The 18686-nt window shown below is 44.1% G+C and overlaps 1 protein-coding gene across 1 annotated transcript in view; it reads right to left on the minus strand.

The window, feature by feature from the left end:
• LOC122945932 (bifunctional heparan sulfate N-deacetylase/N-sulfotransferase 3-like) overlaps nucleotides 1-18686 on the minus strand; it is a 550006-nt gene that overhangs the window by 148911 nt on the left and 382409 nt on the right. Inside the window, exon 6 of the mRNA XM_044305192.1 lies at nucleotides 8745-8927. Within this exon, the coding sequence (XP_044161127.1) occupies nucleotides 8745-8927 (183 nt within the window). The remainder of the gene's footprint in view (nucleotides 1-8744; nucleotides 8928-18686) is intronic.

Genomic DNA, 18686 nt, shown 5'->3' on the forward strand with positions numbered 1-18686 from the left:
CTGTAAGAGATCAGGGGCTGCCAGGCAGAAGGGTGCAGACCCCCCTCCCTCCCCAGTTTTAAATTCATTGGTGGCCAGTGGGGCCCCCCTCCCTCCCTCTACTGTATTAATTTCATTGGTGGCCAGTGCGGCCCCCCCGGCCCCCCTCCCTCCCTCTACTGTATTCATTTCATTGGTGGCCAGTGCGGCCCCCCGGCCCCCCTTCCCTCCCTCTACTGTATTAATTTCATTGGTGGCCAGTGCGGCCTCTCCCTCCCTATACTGTATTAATTTCATTGGTGGCCAGTGCGGCCCCCCCGCCCCCCCTCCCTCTACTGTATTAATTTCATTGGTGGCCAGTGCGGACCCCCCTGGGCCTCCCCTCCCTCCCTCTACTGTATTAATTTAATTGGTGGCCAGTGCGGCCTCCCCCCCCCCCATCATTGGTGGCAGCAGAGAGTTCCGATCAGAGACCCAGTTTAATCGCTGGGGCTCCGATGGTAACCATGGTAACCAGGACGCTACTGCAGTCCTGGCTGCCATGGTTACTTAACAATATTAGAAGCATTATACTTACCTGCTGCGCTGTCTGTGACCAGCCAGGTGCTCCTCCTACTGGTAAGTGACAGGTCTGTGCGGTGCATTGCTTAAAACACAGATCTGTCACTTACCTGTAGAAGGAGCGCCTGGCCGGTCACAGACAGCGCAGCAGGTAAGTATAATGCTTCTAATATTGCTAAGGCCGCACTGGCCACCAATGAAATTAATACAGTAGAGGGAGGGAGGGGGGCCGGAGGGGTGCCACACTGGCCACCAATGAAATTAATACAGTAGAGGGAGGTAGGGGGGCCGGGGGGGGGGCTGCACTGGCCACCAATGAAATTAATACAGTAGGGGGAGGGAGGGGGCCGCACAATTAATTAATACAGTAGAGGGAGGGAGGGGGGGCTGGGGGGGAGCCACACTGGCCACCAATGCAATTAATACAGTAGAGGGAGGAGGGGACCGCACTGGCCACCAATAAAATTAATACAGTAGAGGGAGGGAGGGGGGCCGCACTGGCCACCAATGAATTTAAAACTGGGGAGAGAGGGGGGTCTGACCACTGCTGCCTGGCAACCCCTGATCTCTTGAGGGGTTAATTGTGCGGATCACATCCCCCTGTAAGAGATCGGATCCTACCAGGCAGCAGGGGGCAGTCATGTACACAGTTTGTAGTATATTCTAACTTGAAGCGTCCCCATCACTATGGGAACGCCTCTGTGTTAGAATATACTGTCGGATATGCTCTGAAAAATCTTTTATGCAGACGGATCTTCGGATCCGTCTGTATGAAAGTAGCCTACGGACACGGATCACTGACGCGGATGACAATCTTGTGTACATCCGTGTTTTTTTACGGACCCATTGACTTGAATGGGTCCGTGAACCGTTGTCCGTCAAAAAAATAGGACAGGTCATATTTTTTTGACGGACAGGAAACACGGATCACGGACGCGGATGAACAATGGTGCATTTTCTGAGTTTTCAACTGATCTATTGAAAGTCAATAGGTCCGCAGAAAATCACGGAACAACGGACAAGGATGCACACAACGGTCGTGTGCATGAGGCCTTAGTATGGTTTCCATTAATTTCCCCACTATTGATGTTAGGCTTACTGGCCTATAGTTGCCCGATTCCTCCCTACTACCTTTCTTGTGAATGGGCACAACATTTGCTCATTTCCAATCTTCTGGGACGACTCCTGTTGCCAGTGATTGGTTAAATAAATTTGTTAATGGTTTTGCTACTTCACCGCTGAGCTCTTTTAATAGCTTTGGGTGTATCCCATCAGGCCCCTGTGACTTATTTGCATTAATTTTAAACAGCTGACTTAGAACCTCTTCCTCTGTAAAGACACATGCATCAAAAGATTCATTAGTCTTCTTTCCTAACTGAGGTCCTTTTCCTTCATTTTCCTTGGTAAAAACTGAACAGAAGTATTCATTGAGGCAGTCAGCTAGTTCTTTATCTTCTTCCATATGCCTTCCTTTTATTTTTAATTTGGTAATTCCTTGTTTTAGTTTCCTTTTTTTCATTTATGTATCTGAAGAATGTCTTATGGCCTTTTTCCCCTGACTGAGCTAATTTCTGTTCTGCCTTTGCTTTAGAAGCTCTTATAACTTGTTTGGCTTCTCTCTGCCTAATCTTATAAATTTGTCTGTCATCCTCGTTTTTTTTTTCTTTTTTTATAATTCCTAAATGCTATCTTTTAGTTTTTAATGATTTTGGCCACTTCTGCTGAGTACCACAATGGTCTCTTCCTTTTTTTGCTTTCACTGACAAGCCTAATGCAATTTTCTGTTGCCTTCAATAGTGCCACTTTTAAGTAGTCCCATTTCTCCTGGACTCCAATAAAACTGTTCCAATCTGATAGGGACTCGTATACCACTAATCCAATTTTAGAAAAGTCAGTTTTTCTAAAATCTAAAACTTTTGTTTTTGTGTGGTGTGAGTCAGTCACTGTACTTATAGTAAACCATACTGACTGGTGATCACTAGATCCCAAGCTTTCCCCTACAGTAATATCATATACCAAATTCCCATTTGTGAATACAAAATCTAAAATGGCCTCCTTCCAGGTTGGCTCCTCAACTACTTGCTGTAGAGATAATCCCAGTAGGGAATTTAAAATATCTGTACTCCTGGCAGAACTAGCTATTTTGGTTTTCCAGTTTACATCAGGAAGATTGAAGTCTCCCATAATGATAACTTCCCCCTTCAATGTCATTTTAGCTATTTCCTCAACTAGTAGATCATCTAATTCTTTGACTTGGCTAGGCGGTCTATATATCACACCTACACGAGTTACCTTATGATTATCAAGCTGCAAGGTAACCCAAACTGACTCTAAATTGTTCTCGCTAACTTGTATCAAATTAGATTTTATGCTATCTTTCACATACAGGGCCACCCCTCCCCCTTCTTGCCTTCTCTGTCTTTCCTGTATAGAGAGAACCCTGGTATTGTTATATCCCAGTCATTACTCCCCTTGAACCATTTCTCAGTAACAGACACTACATTCTCAGATGCCATTATAGCCTCAAGTTCATTGATCTTATTCCCTAGGCTGCGAGCATTTGTAGACAAGACTCTGAGCTTGTCATTTCTTAACCTTTGTGCTACTGGCCTCTTCTGGCATTGTTCTGGGGGGCAGTCGGACTGCTGGATTATCACTCTTTTGCCCCCCTTTCCTAGTTTAAATGCTCCTTAGCAAATACTTGTAACTGTTCACCGAGGATATTTGTTCCCTTGAGAGAAAGATGCAAACCATCTTTCTTGTACAGTTCTTTTCCATTCCAACAAGAGCTAACATGAGACACAAAGCCAAACCCTTGGTTCAGACATCATTCACTAAGCCATACATTGAATACCTTAATGGGCATCTTCCTGTCATGCTGAAGGTTATGCACAGGCAAAACTGCAGAGAATGAAACAGTTGATGCAACCTCCCGTATATCCTTTCCAAGTGTGTGAAAAGCTTCTTTCACATTTGAAACCTCATTGCAAGCCAGATCATGCAGCGAGACATTTGTGTAAGTGACTCGGAGGGACTCCCTGCCTCCATCTCCACTGCATATTGCCTTTGTGTGCCTGGGTCATCTGCCTCATCTTCCTCATCTCCCTCTTGCTAATCAGTCTGCTCCTGCTCCTCCTCTCCTGTCACTTGTGTAGAAAAACCACCCATTTTGCTAATCATTGTTTGTGCTCCAATGTCCTCCTCCTCCTCCAGTTCAGCCCCCACAGGACTCATGTCACCGTGAGATGTAGGCACCACGTCTCCAGTCCCCTGACCAGCCAGATGTATCAGCACCTGTTCCAGGATATGAAGCAGTGGAATGACGTTGTTCATCCTGTAGTCCTAGCAACTGACAAATAACACAGGGTGCATGGCTCAGCCATCCTTGATGCAGCGCCGACACCATGTTCTTCCCGTTATCGATCACCATGGTTCAGATTTTCAGTTGTCGTAGAGAAAGCCAGGATTCGATTTCTTGATTGACACAGAGCAGTTGCTCCCTTGTGTGACTCCGTTCACCCAGGCAAACGAGGTGTAGAACAGCGGAACACCGCCATGCCCTGCCCATGTGGTATGCTGGAGGAGCATTGTGAATTGTCCCTGCAGTGAAGGCTGAGGACACTGTGGAGGATGAGGAGGCAGAGGCGGACATTGTCGCAGGACCAATGGCGTGAGAACCTGAAGGAGGAAGTGGCGTCACCTGGCTAAGTTGCTGATTTGGCTGGGCAGGAACCACATTCACCCAGTGGGCTGTAAAGGACATATATTGTCCTTGACCATAGTTACAGCTCCACACGGCAGCATCGTCAATGTTGCCATGCACTTTGGCAGACACCGACAGGTTAAAGGACTGGCCCACCTTCTGTTCTATATATTTGTGCAGGGCTGGTACTGCCTTTTTGGCAAAGAAATGACGGCTTGGGACTCTCCACCTCCACTCGGCACAACACATTGGTTCTCTGAAAGGTTCAGTGTCCACCATACTGCCAGAACAAATAAGTAAATAAAAAGGAAATTAATACACCCCAAAAAAGGCTCTAATTTTGTCACTTCACCACACAACGGCAAATAATATTTTTTCTTTGACTCTAATTCACACCAAAAAAGGCTTTAGAGCATAAAACTGCACCGCTGATCGGCAAATAATACTTTTTTGCCACTAATACACGACAAAAAAGGCTTTAGAGCATATAACTGCACCGCTGAACGGCAAATAAGCCCTTTTTTCCCCACTTATACACACACCAAAAAAAGGCTTTAGAACATATAACTGCACCGCACAAAGGGCTAATAAATGTAGAAAACATTTCTAGTAATACACTGTTAATGGCTGTATCATACAGCATTTGCACCCCAATACGGTTTGCTTGAATTACAGAGGTATCATCTGTTGCAAACCTAAAAGCAGCATTATAATGGCAATTTGGATCCCTAGTGCAGCAAGGTGTAATAGGATTGTTTCTATTACCCAGGCTGTAAACTCCCCTATTGAACTCTGTTCTGCTTCAATACTGTGGAATAATTCCTCCCTATCCTTTCTATACACTTCTGAGGGTACTTTCACACTAGCGTTATTAGAATCTGGCAGGCAGTTCCATTGCCGGAACTGCCTGCCGGATCCGGAAATCCATATGCAAATGGATATATTTTTTTTCTGGATCCAGATTCGTTAGACTTATTCATTGAAATACCGGGTCCGTCTTTTCAGAATCATCCGGAATAATCGATCTGGTGTTAAATTTTTTCAAAGCTAGAAAGTGTCACGCCAACAATGCGCTCACTCTCCACAGAGCCGTCGGTGCCCCGCCTCTGTGCAGGAGCGTCCTCGTCTCCTAGGTGATAGACCCGGCCGCGCATGTCTCCTCAGCGTGGCTGGCATCCTCGGTTCCCCCAGCAACCAGAATAAGTCTGAGCACCGAGCTGGGCACTCGGTGCTCAGCTGTATGCAGCAGGGTTAGTCATGTGACGTGGCCCCTGCTAGTCGGTAATTAACAGGCTGGCCACAGGTTGCCTGTTATTTAGGTTCCACCTGCAATTGTGTCTGACCTGGCGTACTTACCTCCTGCTGATATAAGACGATCCTTGTGTACTTTTGCTGCGCTCCTGGTATTCTGACCCCGGCTTCCTCCTGACGATCCTCTGCTGACTCCTTTGTTACTTTTCTACTCTCCTGGTATTTCTGACCCCAGCTTCTTCTGACTATTCTCTGCTTGCTCCATTTGTACTTCGTTGTTCTCCTGGTATTTTACTCGGTCCATTCACGTTCTGTTGTCTGTCTGGTCTGTCCTCCCTGCCCTTATTGCAAGTTAGGGACTGCCGTCCAGCTGTCCTCTGTCATTAGGACTTGCGAGGCAAGTAGGCAGGGCCAGGGGTGAGGGTAGAGCGCAGTGGTCACTTCCCTCCCCCCTGTGTGTGTGTGTACGCGACCGTAACAGAAAGTCTTTCCTAGCACTTTCACTAGCGTCTGCTGACATCTCTCCCTGCACTAAATACACTGGAAAATGGCTGAATCCAAGATGACTGAGGCTATTTATAGGGCTGTGACATCACAGGGGCTGGCTGTCTGCATGCATGGCATTGTGAGTGATCCCTAGTTCCCAGAGTTCTTTGCTCCACGTCCTATCATTTGCAGCAGCCATTTTAGGAAAAAATTTGATTAGTTACCACAAAGCGTGAGGAAATTTGGATTCGGTGCAAATCAAATTTTTCCTGAAATTCGGATCGAACTTCACTTCGTCAACTTTGATTCGATCATCATTAATAATAATAATTAAAATATATATATATATATATATATATATATATACAGTACAGACCACAAGTTTGGACACACCTTCTCATTCAAAGAGTTTTCTTTATTTTCATGACTATGAAAATTGTAGATTCACACTGAAGGCATCAAAACTATGAATTAACACATGTGGAATTATATACATAACAAAAAAGTGTGAAACAACTGAAAATATGTCATATTCTAGGTTCTTCAAAGTAGCCACCTTTTGCTTTGATTACTGCTCTGCACACTCTTGGCATTCTCTTGATGACCTTCAAGAGGTAGTCACCTGAAATGGTCTTCCAACAGTCTCAAAGGAGTTCCCAGAGATGCTTAGCACTTGTTGGCCCTTTTGCCTTCACTCTGCGGTCCAGCTCACCCCAAACCATCTTGATTGGGTTCAGGTCCCGTGACTGTGAAGGCTAGGTCATCTGGCGCAGCACTCCATCACTCTCCTTCATGGTCAAATAGCCCTTACACAGCCTGGAGGTGTGTTTGGGGTCATTGTCCTGTTGAAAAATAAATGATGGTCCAACTAAACGCAAACCAGATGGAATAGCATGCCGCTGCAAGATGCTGTGGTAGCCATGCTGGTTCAGTATGCCTTCAATTTTGAATAAATCCCCAACAGTGTCACCAGCAAAGCACCCCACACCATCACACCTCCTCCTCCATGCTTCACTGTGGGAACCAGGCATGTAGAGTCCATCCATTCACCTTTTCTGCGCCGCACAAAGACGAGGTGATTGGAACCAAAGATCTCAAATTTGGACTCATCAGACCAAAGCACAGATTTCCACTGGTCTAATGTCCATTCCTTGTGTTCTTTAGCCCAAACAAGTCTCTTCTGCTTGTTGCCTGTCCTTAGCAGTGGTTTCCTAGCAGATATTCTACCATGAAGGCCTGATTCACACAGTCTCCTCTTAACAGTTGTTCTAGAGATGTGTCTGCTGCTAGAACTCTGTGTTGCATTGACCTGGTCTCTAATCTGAGCTGCTGTTAACCTGCGATTTCTGAGGCTGGTGACTCGGATGAACTTATCCTCCGCAGCAGAGGTGACTCTTGGTCTTCCTTTCCTGGGGCGGTCCGCATGTGAGCCAGTTTCTTTGTAGCGCTTGAGAGTTTTTGTGACTGCATTTGGGGACACTTTCAAATTTTTCCCAATTTTTTGGACTGACTGACCTTCATTTCTTAAAGTAATGATGGCCACTAGTTTTTCTTTACTTAGCTGCTTTTTTCTTGCCATAATACAAATTCTAACAGTCTTTTCAGTAGGACTATCAGCTGTGTATCCACCTGACTTCTCCACAACGCAACTGATGGTCCTAACCCCATTTATAAGGCAAGAAATCCCACTTATTAAACCTGACAGGGCACACCTGTGAAGTGAAAACCATTTCAGGTGACTACCTCTTGAAGCTCATCAAGAGAATGCCAAGAGTGTGCAAAGCAGTAAGCAATGCAAAAGGTGGCTACTTTGAAGAACCTAGAATATGACATATTTTCAGTTGTTTCACACTTTTTTGTTATGTATATAATTCCACATGTGTTAATTCATAGTTTTGATGCCTTCAGTGTGAATCTCCAATTTTCATAGTCATGAAAATAAAGAAAACTCTTTGAATGAGAAGGTGTGTCCAAACTTTTGGTCTGTACTATATCTATATATATCTATATATATATATATATATATATATATACACAGGTGAAACTCGAAAAATTAGAATATCTGCAAAGTTCATTTATTTCAGTAATGCAACTTAAAAGGTGACACTAATATATAAGATAGACTCATGACATGCAAAGTGAGATATTTCAAGCATTTATTTGTTATAATTTGGATGATTATGGCTTACAGCTTATATGAAACCCCAAAGTCACAATTTTGAGGTACCCTTTGCTCAGGGAGTATGGATTAATTACTAGCTGATTAGAGTGTGACACTTTGAGCCTAGAATATTGAACCTTTTCACAAAATTCTAATTTTAAGCTGCATTAATGCAATGCCTTATAATTTGCATTACTGAAATAAATGGACTTTTGCACGATATGCTAATTTTTTGAGTTTCAGCTGTATATATGTATATCATTGTTAGTGACTAATATAGAAATATAATGTTTTCCTATTGCATTTTTTTGTGTAAGGTGCTGTGCTATTACATCTACTGAGATTGCTGTATTCCACTATTTCAGTAGCTGACTGAATAAAATTCACATTGAAACATGTCAGTATTCCCCATCTATCTCGCCCAAGAACAGGAGGCTTCATTTTATTGTTATGTGAGCTGTATTAAGAGAAATTGGAATACATTTTGTATAAGATACTATTTGCAGAGAAAACACACCAGAGCGTAATTGGAGAAAAATCTAGGCTTATAGGTATTTGCATTTAGACAGTACACAGCATACTTGATTTAATGTGCACACTCACCTGCCAGACAGGATCCCTCTGCTCACGGAAGAGCTGGAAGTATTTGTGAGCCAGTTGAACTGGAGGAAGAGTTTGCAACTTTAAATGAGTCCAGGTTTGCACAAATTTGGCAAGATTAATAAAAGTATATAAACCAAGTCTGTCATTGCCGTAGTTGGACAAATGGGTCATAAAGATACTAATCTGCAATACAAAATTAGAAAGACAAAATCTTGCAGTTAATTGTAATGCCACCAGGGGACAGTCATGCTGTGCATTTTTCATTTTGAAAAACTCACTTCGATTCTATTTTTACATATCTTTTATTGCTCTACATATCTTCAGAACAGCTTAAATTACCTATAAGTGTAATGACTGTAAAACGTATTAGGCCATTACAAACGTTTTAATGTTTATTACAGTGCCAGTTAACATCTTCTTTTAAGCTTTTTACCATAAGCACAACCTAGTATGAACACCTTTTTGCTTACCCCATACACTGCTTGCACCAAAGAAAACTGTATATCAAAAGAGCACAAAAAAATAAAGAAATGTCATCTTAAAATAATTATAATTGTAGGTAAAGAAATGTTCAGCTATCCAAAAATTATATACATTTATATACATTGCTATAAAAGAAAAATCTGTGTTAAAGTGAAACTCCACTCACTCAGCTATGTAATGATGTACCACCAATGCACACATTTTTTGCCACAGAGGTTTTGTATTGTAGTATTATCATTATTATTTGCTTAATGTGCTTTACATGTTTGATACTTGCACTTTACTCATTCTCTGTTGCTGTATAGTGGTGGTGCTATTTTCAGGGGGGTGGCGTATGGATGGGTGCCTTACATGACAGCCCTTCTGTGTGTTTAGCATGTTTTTAAATGATTTTATGTTTTTGGTACATGGTTTGTTTCTTGTCATTCGATTAAGGATTATTGTACATTACTCGGTAGGTGTGCTCCCTTATATTGCCATTAGAGATGAACGAATTTCAGATTTTGAAAATCTTTCACTCTTCATTTGGTGGTAAAAGGCGAATTGCGTTATGGATTCCGTTATCACGGACCATAACGCAATTCTATGACAGAATGCATAACGGAATGCCTTTGAGCCATTCCGTTATTATTCCGTCATAATAGAAGTCTATGGGCTGCATAACGGAAACGGGACAGATCCGTTATGCAAGCCATAGACTTCTATTATGACGGAATGAATAACGGAATGCCTCTAAAGGCATTCCGTTATGCATTCCCTCATGCATTCCGTCTGCTTTTACCACCGAACGAAGGTTGAACGAATTTCATAACATGAAATTTGTTCATCTCTAATTGCCATGCTACTTTCTCCCTTTTTTGCTTTATATTATATTTAGTATGGTTGTTTAGCACCCTTATTGTTTGTTTATTTATTTTTGGTTGTGTACCCACAATATTGTTTTATACTTTACTGTGATATTTATCTTCCTCTTGTATATATTGGACAGGCATGGGTACACGTTAGCTTTTTAAGAGGTTTTATATGTACTTTGTGTAATAATAAATATGTATTGTATTTCTCGTGTTACATTATTTTAGCATAGTGTGTATTTCTATATATTTGGTGGTTATCCTATGAAAGTGCCATTCTTCACATTATTTTATTTTAATCATTATTGTACATTTACCACCTTTTTTTGGAATACAAATACACCTTGTGAAATAAATAAGTGTCACTCGGTAACTCAGTATTGTGCAACTATCCACTTTTGAATTGAAGTCAAACAGTTGTACATTGTCTGTGCACTGAGCCTGGTTTTCTGCAAGGAGTTCAGCTTCGTTCCCAAGTGAAACATGTAAGAGACTGCCCGTACTTATAAAGACTCAATAACTTTGGAGAGGTCAGCAGTGCAGTACTTTAAAAGCATAGGACAGAAGAAATAATATTCTTGCTTTTTTCGGCTTGATAGACTTATAAGAGCTCTCTGCCGAAAAGAAAATAAGATTTAGGAGCAGATCTTTATCACCTGAACTGTAACCCTGTGCAGCAGATATTGATCTGTCATTGTTTGCAACCATAGAGGGACTGTCAAGAAACATTTATTAGCTGTTTATTTCCTAGGTAAATTAGCTGTACAATAAAAGCAAGAGGTGGCCTCTAACCACCATAAGGAGAATTGTACAAACTCACTCTCATCCTGAGCTACATAAGTCTGCAAACAATATGATCTTGTGGTGATGGGTTCAAACCTCTTTCCTAAAGCATGATACTCATATTATTAAGCTCATTGTAACCCACATCATTGTAAAACTGACCAGTTACAGTATAAGATGGAGTAATCTAAAAAAAATAATAAAGACTGGTGTAAATGCAGTAAGACCACATCATTAGATCTTACAACAAACCACTAAGCTGCAGTGCAATTCTGCAATTTTGCTCATATCATTCCTACTCAATCTTAGTCATAAATAAAAATCATTCATGGTCATCATTGATTAATTGATTGACATCCTTCCTATTGCAGCTTGTTATATAAATCCTGGAATGGGATTTTCGAAAATATACATGGAAAAAAGAAGCAAAGATCGTGAAGGAGAAAACACCAATAAGTAACATTTTCACTTCCATGAAATGTTTACATGTCACATTAACACATTGGGGAACATTTACAAAGCATGTTACACCAGAATTATGGCGTAAAATGCGCCAAACAGAATGGAGTTTTGATTTTCGCCAAACAGAATTTTCACCCAAAAATATGCATCACGTCAGAAATGAGTTATAAATGTCAAAGTGGGCGGGGCAAGTGGGAACAAGTGATCGGTAAGTATTAAAACAGGATGCAATTATTTTTATCTAATATAAATGAGCTAAACAACAAGGTTCTGTCAGTAAACTGACATTCACCAGAAAAAAATAACAAAAATGCAGAGTCTGAGACAAAAGTCCCAATTTACCACTGGAATTGTCACAGATATGCTTCAAAAGTCGCAGGTGTGGTCTGGCAGAAAATTTTGGTTTAAAAAAGTCACAAAAATGGCACAAAAATGTTGCAAACTGAGAGAGATATGCGGATAATCACATTTACATTTTTAAAAAGTCACATTTCAAAAGTGGAGCGCACCTTTTTATATATGAGGTGAAACAAATCACTGTTTTGCAAAGTCTTTTTTTGGGCGCAAATTACTCCATTATTGGTAAATGTCCACCATTATTACAATTGCATGCCAGGAGCTAAAAGCAGATGTTTAAATCACTAAAGGCCTTTAAGGGTACTTTCACACTTGCGGCAGGACGGATCCGACAGGCTGTTCACCATGTCGGATCCGTCCTGCCGCTTTTTCGCCATGCCGCCGGACTGCCGCTCCGTCCCCATTGGCTATAATGGGGACGGGGGCGGAGATCCTGCGCAGCACGGCGGTGCACGGCGAAAGCCGCCAGAGTAAAAAGTCGGACATGCAGGACTTTTTAGTCTGGCGGCTTTCGCAGTGCTGCGCCGGAGCTCCGCACCCGTCTCCATTATAGTCAATGGGGACCGAGCGGCGGTCTGGCAGCACGGCGAAATAGTGGCAGGACGGATCCGACATGGTGAACAGCCTGTGGGATCCGTCCTGCCGCAAGTGTGAAAGTAGCCTATGAACAGACAAAAATTGAATTAGGCATATTAACAATAACAAAAATCCAGTTCCAGGCATATTGCGCAATAAGTAAATATGAGACTCTGTCCACAAATGTAGGGATTCGCTCTGGTAGTTAGAATAAGCGGGTGCAGCACAGAGGCAAAGTGTAAGTTCTTGGTTCAAACATCAGTGTTTATTCACACGTGAATGCAAAACAAACACGCAAGTTGCTTGGTGATTGTTCACACAGATGAAAAGTTCATATATAAAACAGTCTCCTTTTCTCCTGGGTGTTACTTCTCACCCTGTTGGAAGTTCTGCCTTGTCAAGTCCACAGGCAGGTGTTAGGCGGCCTGTTCACCCTTACAGGGGTCTGAGCCCTCCAGCCCGGCTCAAGCCGAGGATCCCAACACATCCCTCAGATCACAGCACACAGACCTCCTGAGCTTCACTGTCAGGCGGAGGTAATCCTGCTCACCTAGCAGTGCTGTCTGGTTTTTATGCCTGGCAAAACCAGGCCTAGAACATGGGAAGTAGTCACCCAACCAGCACTTTGACTACTCCCAGTAAGAGCTGTCCCGGATTAGCTATTACAGCCATACTAAGTATCAAGGTGTCAAACAGCAACTGCTGCTGACACATAAAAACAGGCTCTTACTCGACCGAGGCCAGGAACCTTGGTGACACATACCTATCATCCATGATGATTCCTTGTACTTTATTACAGCAAAAAAGAATCACAGCAAAACAAGAACCAGGTTCTCCAGATCTGCTTATATTTACAATAGGTGCCAAGCTCCAATGGGACATCTCTTCAATTCTAGCCAACTCTTTTAGAAAATGACATACCTCCCCCCTTTGTTCAATCCTGAGGGAGTGAACACGTGTCATACAGTATACTCTTTCCTTTTTACTTCATTCCAATCCTCCGTGTGGGCCTAGGCACGCCTATCTGAGGACACCTGCATCCGTGGCTGCATACCTACCTTCACATTGGGGATTAAACTCATCTCCGACACGTCCAAATTAGTGTTGTGCCTATCATTGCACAACACAAAAAGGTGAGCCTCCTATATTGGAGTAAATTTCATATTTACAAACGTTTTTACCCTATGGTGCGCCCTGTTTCTCTGTTTATACAGTAAACAACTTGCCTCTATACGTCATACAGTATACTCGGGACAGGGCATCCACTTTTCCCTGTAACCGGCCTGCTCTGTGTTCTACGGAGAACTTAAAGTTTTGTAAGGACAGGAACCACCTGGTGACTCGGGCATTTCTCTCTTTGGCCTGGCTCATCCACTTGAGAGGGGATTGGTCAGTCACCAGGCGGAATGTTCTTCCCAACAAATAATAGCAGAGAGACTCGAGTGCCCACTTGATAGCCAGGCACTATAATATACCTGGTCTTGGCTGGGGTTAGCTTGTGGCTTAGGAAGACAATGGGATGCTCCTCCCCGTTGACTTCCTGAGACAGTACAGCACTGAGGCCTACTTCGGAGGCGTCTGTCTGTACTATGAATTTCCACTTGAAGTCGGGCGTCACTAAAACCAGGGACTCACACAGGGCCAACTTCAAAGCGGAGAAAGCCTCTTCCGCCCTGTCATTTCAGTGAACAATCACTCACTTGCGTCCCTTCAATAACCCTGTAAATAGCGTGGCTACAGTAGCAGAGTGGGGAATAAATTTCATGTAATAGGCTATCATTCCTAGGAATTACTTTACTTGTTTAGTGGTGACAGGTTGAGGCCAATTTCTTATCGCCTCTATTTTGTTTACTTGGGGTTTGATCACTCCGATCCCAATGACATTCCATAGGTATTTTGTCTCCTATAACCCTTTCGTGCCTTTTTTTGGGTTAGCGGTTAGTCCAGCTTTTCAAAGGGAGCCTACTACAGCCTACACTTTGGGCAGGTGACTTTCCTAGTCGGTACTGTGGATGACAATATCGTCCAGGTAAGCTGAAACGTGCATGTGGTCGCAGCACAATGTACATTAGCCTTTGGAAAGTGGCAGGGGGCCCCATGCAGACCAAAGGGTAACACCTTATACTGGTATAGCCCCTCTAGTGTGATGAAGGCCGTTTTCTCTTTGGCAGCCTCCGTTAAGGGTACTTGCCAGTACATTTTGGTGAGGTCCAAAACAGAAAAATACCGGGCTTGTCTACCCGGGGCATGGGATATGCATAGAACTTGGAGATTTTGCTTTTTTTCCGGAAATCGTTACAGAATCGTAACGACCCATCTGGCTTTGGTATTAACACTATTGGACTAGCCCACTCACTTTTGGACTCCTCAATGATATTTAGTTGCAGCATTAGCTGCACTTCCTCCGAGATGGCTTGTTGCCGAGCCTCAAGTACCCGGTATGGTTTCCAACTGGATTTTGGCCTGAGGCTCAGTGACAATGTCATGCTGGATTATGGAAGTGCATCCAGGGAGGTCTGAGAACACGTCCGTGTTCCTGCTGACAAACTCCCTGGCCTCCGGAGTCTATTTAGAGGAGAGGCTGTCAGCAATCTTCACTGTGGCAAACGCTTCCTTTACAACAGACTGAGGGTCCGTAACCTCTCCTCCTAGAAAACGTGGCCGCGGGCTATCATCAGTACTGGTCTCCATATCTTTCCAAGGTTTGAGCAAATTCACATGGTACACCTGCTTCGGCTTCCGCCGCCCTGGCTGGTGTACCTTATAGCTTACTTCTCCAAACTTTGAGTATCTCGTAGGGTCCCTGCCACATAGCCAGTAAACTACTGTCCACTTTCGGTACCAGAACCAAAACCCAATCTCTCAGGTTAAAGATCCGGACCCGAGCCTGCCGATTATACACCTGACTTTGAGTTCGCTCAGCTGCCTCCATTTGTTCCTTTAGCAGTGGCAACATGGTTTTCATACGTTCCTACATCAGGGTAACATATTCAATAACGCTTTTATATGGTTGTTGCTCCCATGCCTCTTTGGCTATATTCAACAGATCACGTGGATGTCTGCCATATAGAAGTTCAAAAGGAAAGAACCCAGTAGAGGCCTGCGGCACTTATAGCACTGCAAACATAAGATAGGGCAGAAGGAGGTCCCAGTCCTTTCCATCCTTAGACACTACTCATTTTAACATGGTTTTTAATATTTTATTAAACCTTTCTACTAGGCTGTGCGTTTGCGGGTGATAGACGGATGTCCGTATCTGCTTGATGTTCAGCAACTTACAGAGTTCCCGCATGACCTTGGACATAAAAGAGGTCTTCTGGTCAGTCAGAACCTCTTTTGGTAGCCCCACTCTGGAGAACATCTCCATTAACTCCTTTGCTATGAGTTTGGCCGATGTATGTTGCTGTGGCACCTCCTCCGGGTACCGAGTGGCGTAGTCTAGGACTACCAAGACATGTTGGTGCCCTCTAGCGGACTTTTGTACTGGGCCTACGAGATCCATAGTGATTCTTTCAAATGCAGTCTCGATAATCGGGAGAGGCACAAAGGGACTGCGGAAAAGGTTGTGGAGGCTAGTTGTTTGGCAGGTCGGGCAAGACTTACAAAAGTCATCCACCTCTGTAAACACACTGGGCCAGTAAAACCGTTGTAGTATCCGGTCCTGTGTTTTCTGCGTCCCAGATGACCCCCGAGAACATGTTGGTGGGCTAACTCTAACACAAGTTTTCGATAAGCCCGGGGCACCACAAACTGTTCAATGGGTTCACCCCGCAGCTGGTTTAACAGATATAGCATATTCTGGTTGACCACAAAACAGGGAAACATTGTATTGGCCCAAGGTTGTTGGAGTAGCCCAAGGTGGTTGGAGTACCCCATCAACTATTGCCACATTCTTCCAATCCCGGGATAGGGTTGGGTCTCGGATTTGGGCTGTACCGAAATTCTCCCCTGTGACGTTGAGGTACCAGTGGCATTTCCCCCATGTCTCCCACCATTACCCTATGCAGGGTTGTCACCCCCTCTTCCACCGAGGTGGCGGTCACCCCTACTGCTGGCCCTTCGGCCTCAGGTTCCCAGGGTTCTGGCCATCCTCCTGAACAAGGCCAATCTCCTGACTCAGGGGTACCAGTCACTCTCACAACCGGCCATAGGGGCGGGAAACCCAGAAAGTCTCTCCTTATTATGAGTTCATAGTGCAAGTTTGCATCGACTGCCACTTCATGGGTCAACCTGCCGGCTACTGTGGTTAGTGAGTCACCAGAGCTGTGGGGTAGTCTTTTTTGACTCCGTCAATGCAAATCACTCCAACTTTCCGCTCAGTATACTCAGCAGACCGCACTAGGGTAGCCCTTACTAGGGTCACCAAGCTCCCTCAGTCCAGCAGCGCCTTAGCTTGAGTGTCTCCCACTTCCACCTGGCACAATTGGTCTAGAGCCTCCGGGGTACCTGTGGCACACATTTTTCATAGCATACAGTGATTGACGGTAACCACAATTAGTGTCCTTGGGCTCAACCCGATGGGGACACTCAGCCCTTATATAGCCAGGTTCTTGACACCGCCAGCAGATTATCTGGGTCCGGCCCATAGTGGGAACCTCCCAGGTGGATTTCACTGGCTCATACCGTTGGGCCTGGGGTGGGGAGTTCTGGGGTTTACCTGCCCGCCTCCTGAAAGAACACCCTTTAAGATTCTTAGTGACCTCATAGCGTTCCACCAGGTCCACCATTTCCAGGAGACACCTGGCCGATCCAGAGCTGTAGAGGGGGTGGCAGTGCCCTCCAGAATATGTCAGCCAATAGTCTATCCAGCATAGCCATGGGACTCAGCACATCAGGCTGTAGCCACTTTTGGTAAAGGTGTAGTAAGTCATAATACTGGGGTCTCGCGGGTTCAGCCAGCTTAAATCCCCACTGATGTACCTGCTGGGCCCGGACCAACACATTTACCCCCAGTCTTGCCAAAATCTCACCCTTTACCTTCGGGTAGTCGGCCGCTTGATCGTAAGGCAAGTCGAAATATACGCGCTGGGACTGTGATGCCAGCAAATGAGCAATGACCTCAGTCCACTGGTCTTGAGGCAGATTTTCCCTGGTGGCCACTTTATCGTAAATCCCCAGGTAGGTTTCGATGTTGTCTGCGGGTGTCATGTTAGGGATCGCTGCACGGACTGCTTTCCGGGCATCGTGGATGCTTGGGGTTGCTACTGCTGTCTGCAACACACTCACATGTTGTAGCAGCAACTGGTTGGTCTCTTGTTGCTGCTTATTAGCCTCCCGTTGGGGCAGATTGGTCTCTCTCTGCTGTAGATTAGCTTCTACGAGGGCCTTCCCAACAGCCTCCATTTTGTCATGGGGTACCGGTTGTAATACCACTGGTTTGATGTACGACATACAACTGTGCCCACAAATACAAACCCCAAAAATACCCTGGAAATTATCAAACTCCTTGGAAAGGGAGAATAATCAAGGTTAAGAGGCGAGTGTGCCTAATGCCATTTTTTAATGGAGGCTTGAAGGAAGATGCTTTCAAGGAAGGGCCTAGCTTGCTTTTATTGTATACAAAGTAAAGAGCTTAACGGAGACGCATAGTTCAGTTCTGTCTATGATATGATACATCAACCCAAACAACCAAGTGTGAAATTAATCTAATAATAAGGTTGAACATTTGGAAAACCTGTCCCACCTGATTTTTTGGAGATGACCAATACAGGTTCTTCTAAAAAAATTAGCATATTGTGATAAAGTTCATTATTTTCTGTAATGTACTGATAAACATTAGACTTTCATATATTTTAGATTCATTACACACCAACTGAAGTAGTTCAAGCCTTTTATTGTTTTAATATTGATGATTTTGGCATACAGCTCATGAAAACCCCAAATTCCTGTCTCAAAAAATTAGCATATCATGAAAAGGTTCTCTAAACGAGCTATTAACCTAATCATCTGAATCAACTAATTAACTCTAAACACCTGCAAAAGATTCCTGAGGCTTTCAAAAACTCCCAGCCTGGTTCATTACTCAAAACCGCAATCATGGGTAAGAGTGCCGACCTGACTGCTGTCCAGAAGGCCATCATTGACACCCTCAAGCAAGAGGGTAAGACACAGAAAGAAATTTCTGAACGAATAGGCTGTTCCCAGAGTGCTGTATCAAGGCACCTCAGTGGGAAGGAAAAAGTGTGGCAGAAAACGCTGCACAACGAGAAGAGGTGACCGGACCCTGAGGAAGATTGTGGAGAAGGACCGATTCCAGACCTTGGGGACCTGCGGAAGCAGTGGACTGAGTCTGGAGTAGAAACATCCAGAGCCACCGTGTACAGGCGTGTGCAGGAAATGGGCTACAGGTGCCGCATTCCCCAGGTCAAGCCACTTTTGAACCAGAAACAGCGGCAGAAGCGCCTGACCTGGGCTACAGGGAAGCAGCACT

Source organism: Bufo gargarizans, chromosome 1 (assembly GCF_014858855.1).
Source record: "Bufo gargarizans isolate SCDJY-AF-19 chromosome 1, ASM1485885v1, whole genome shotgun sequence".
NCBI classification, from domain to species: Eukaryota; Metazoa; Chordata; class Amphibia; order Anura; family Bufonidae; genus Bufo; species Bufo gargarizans.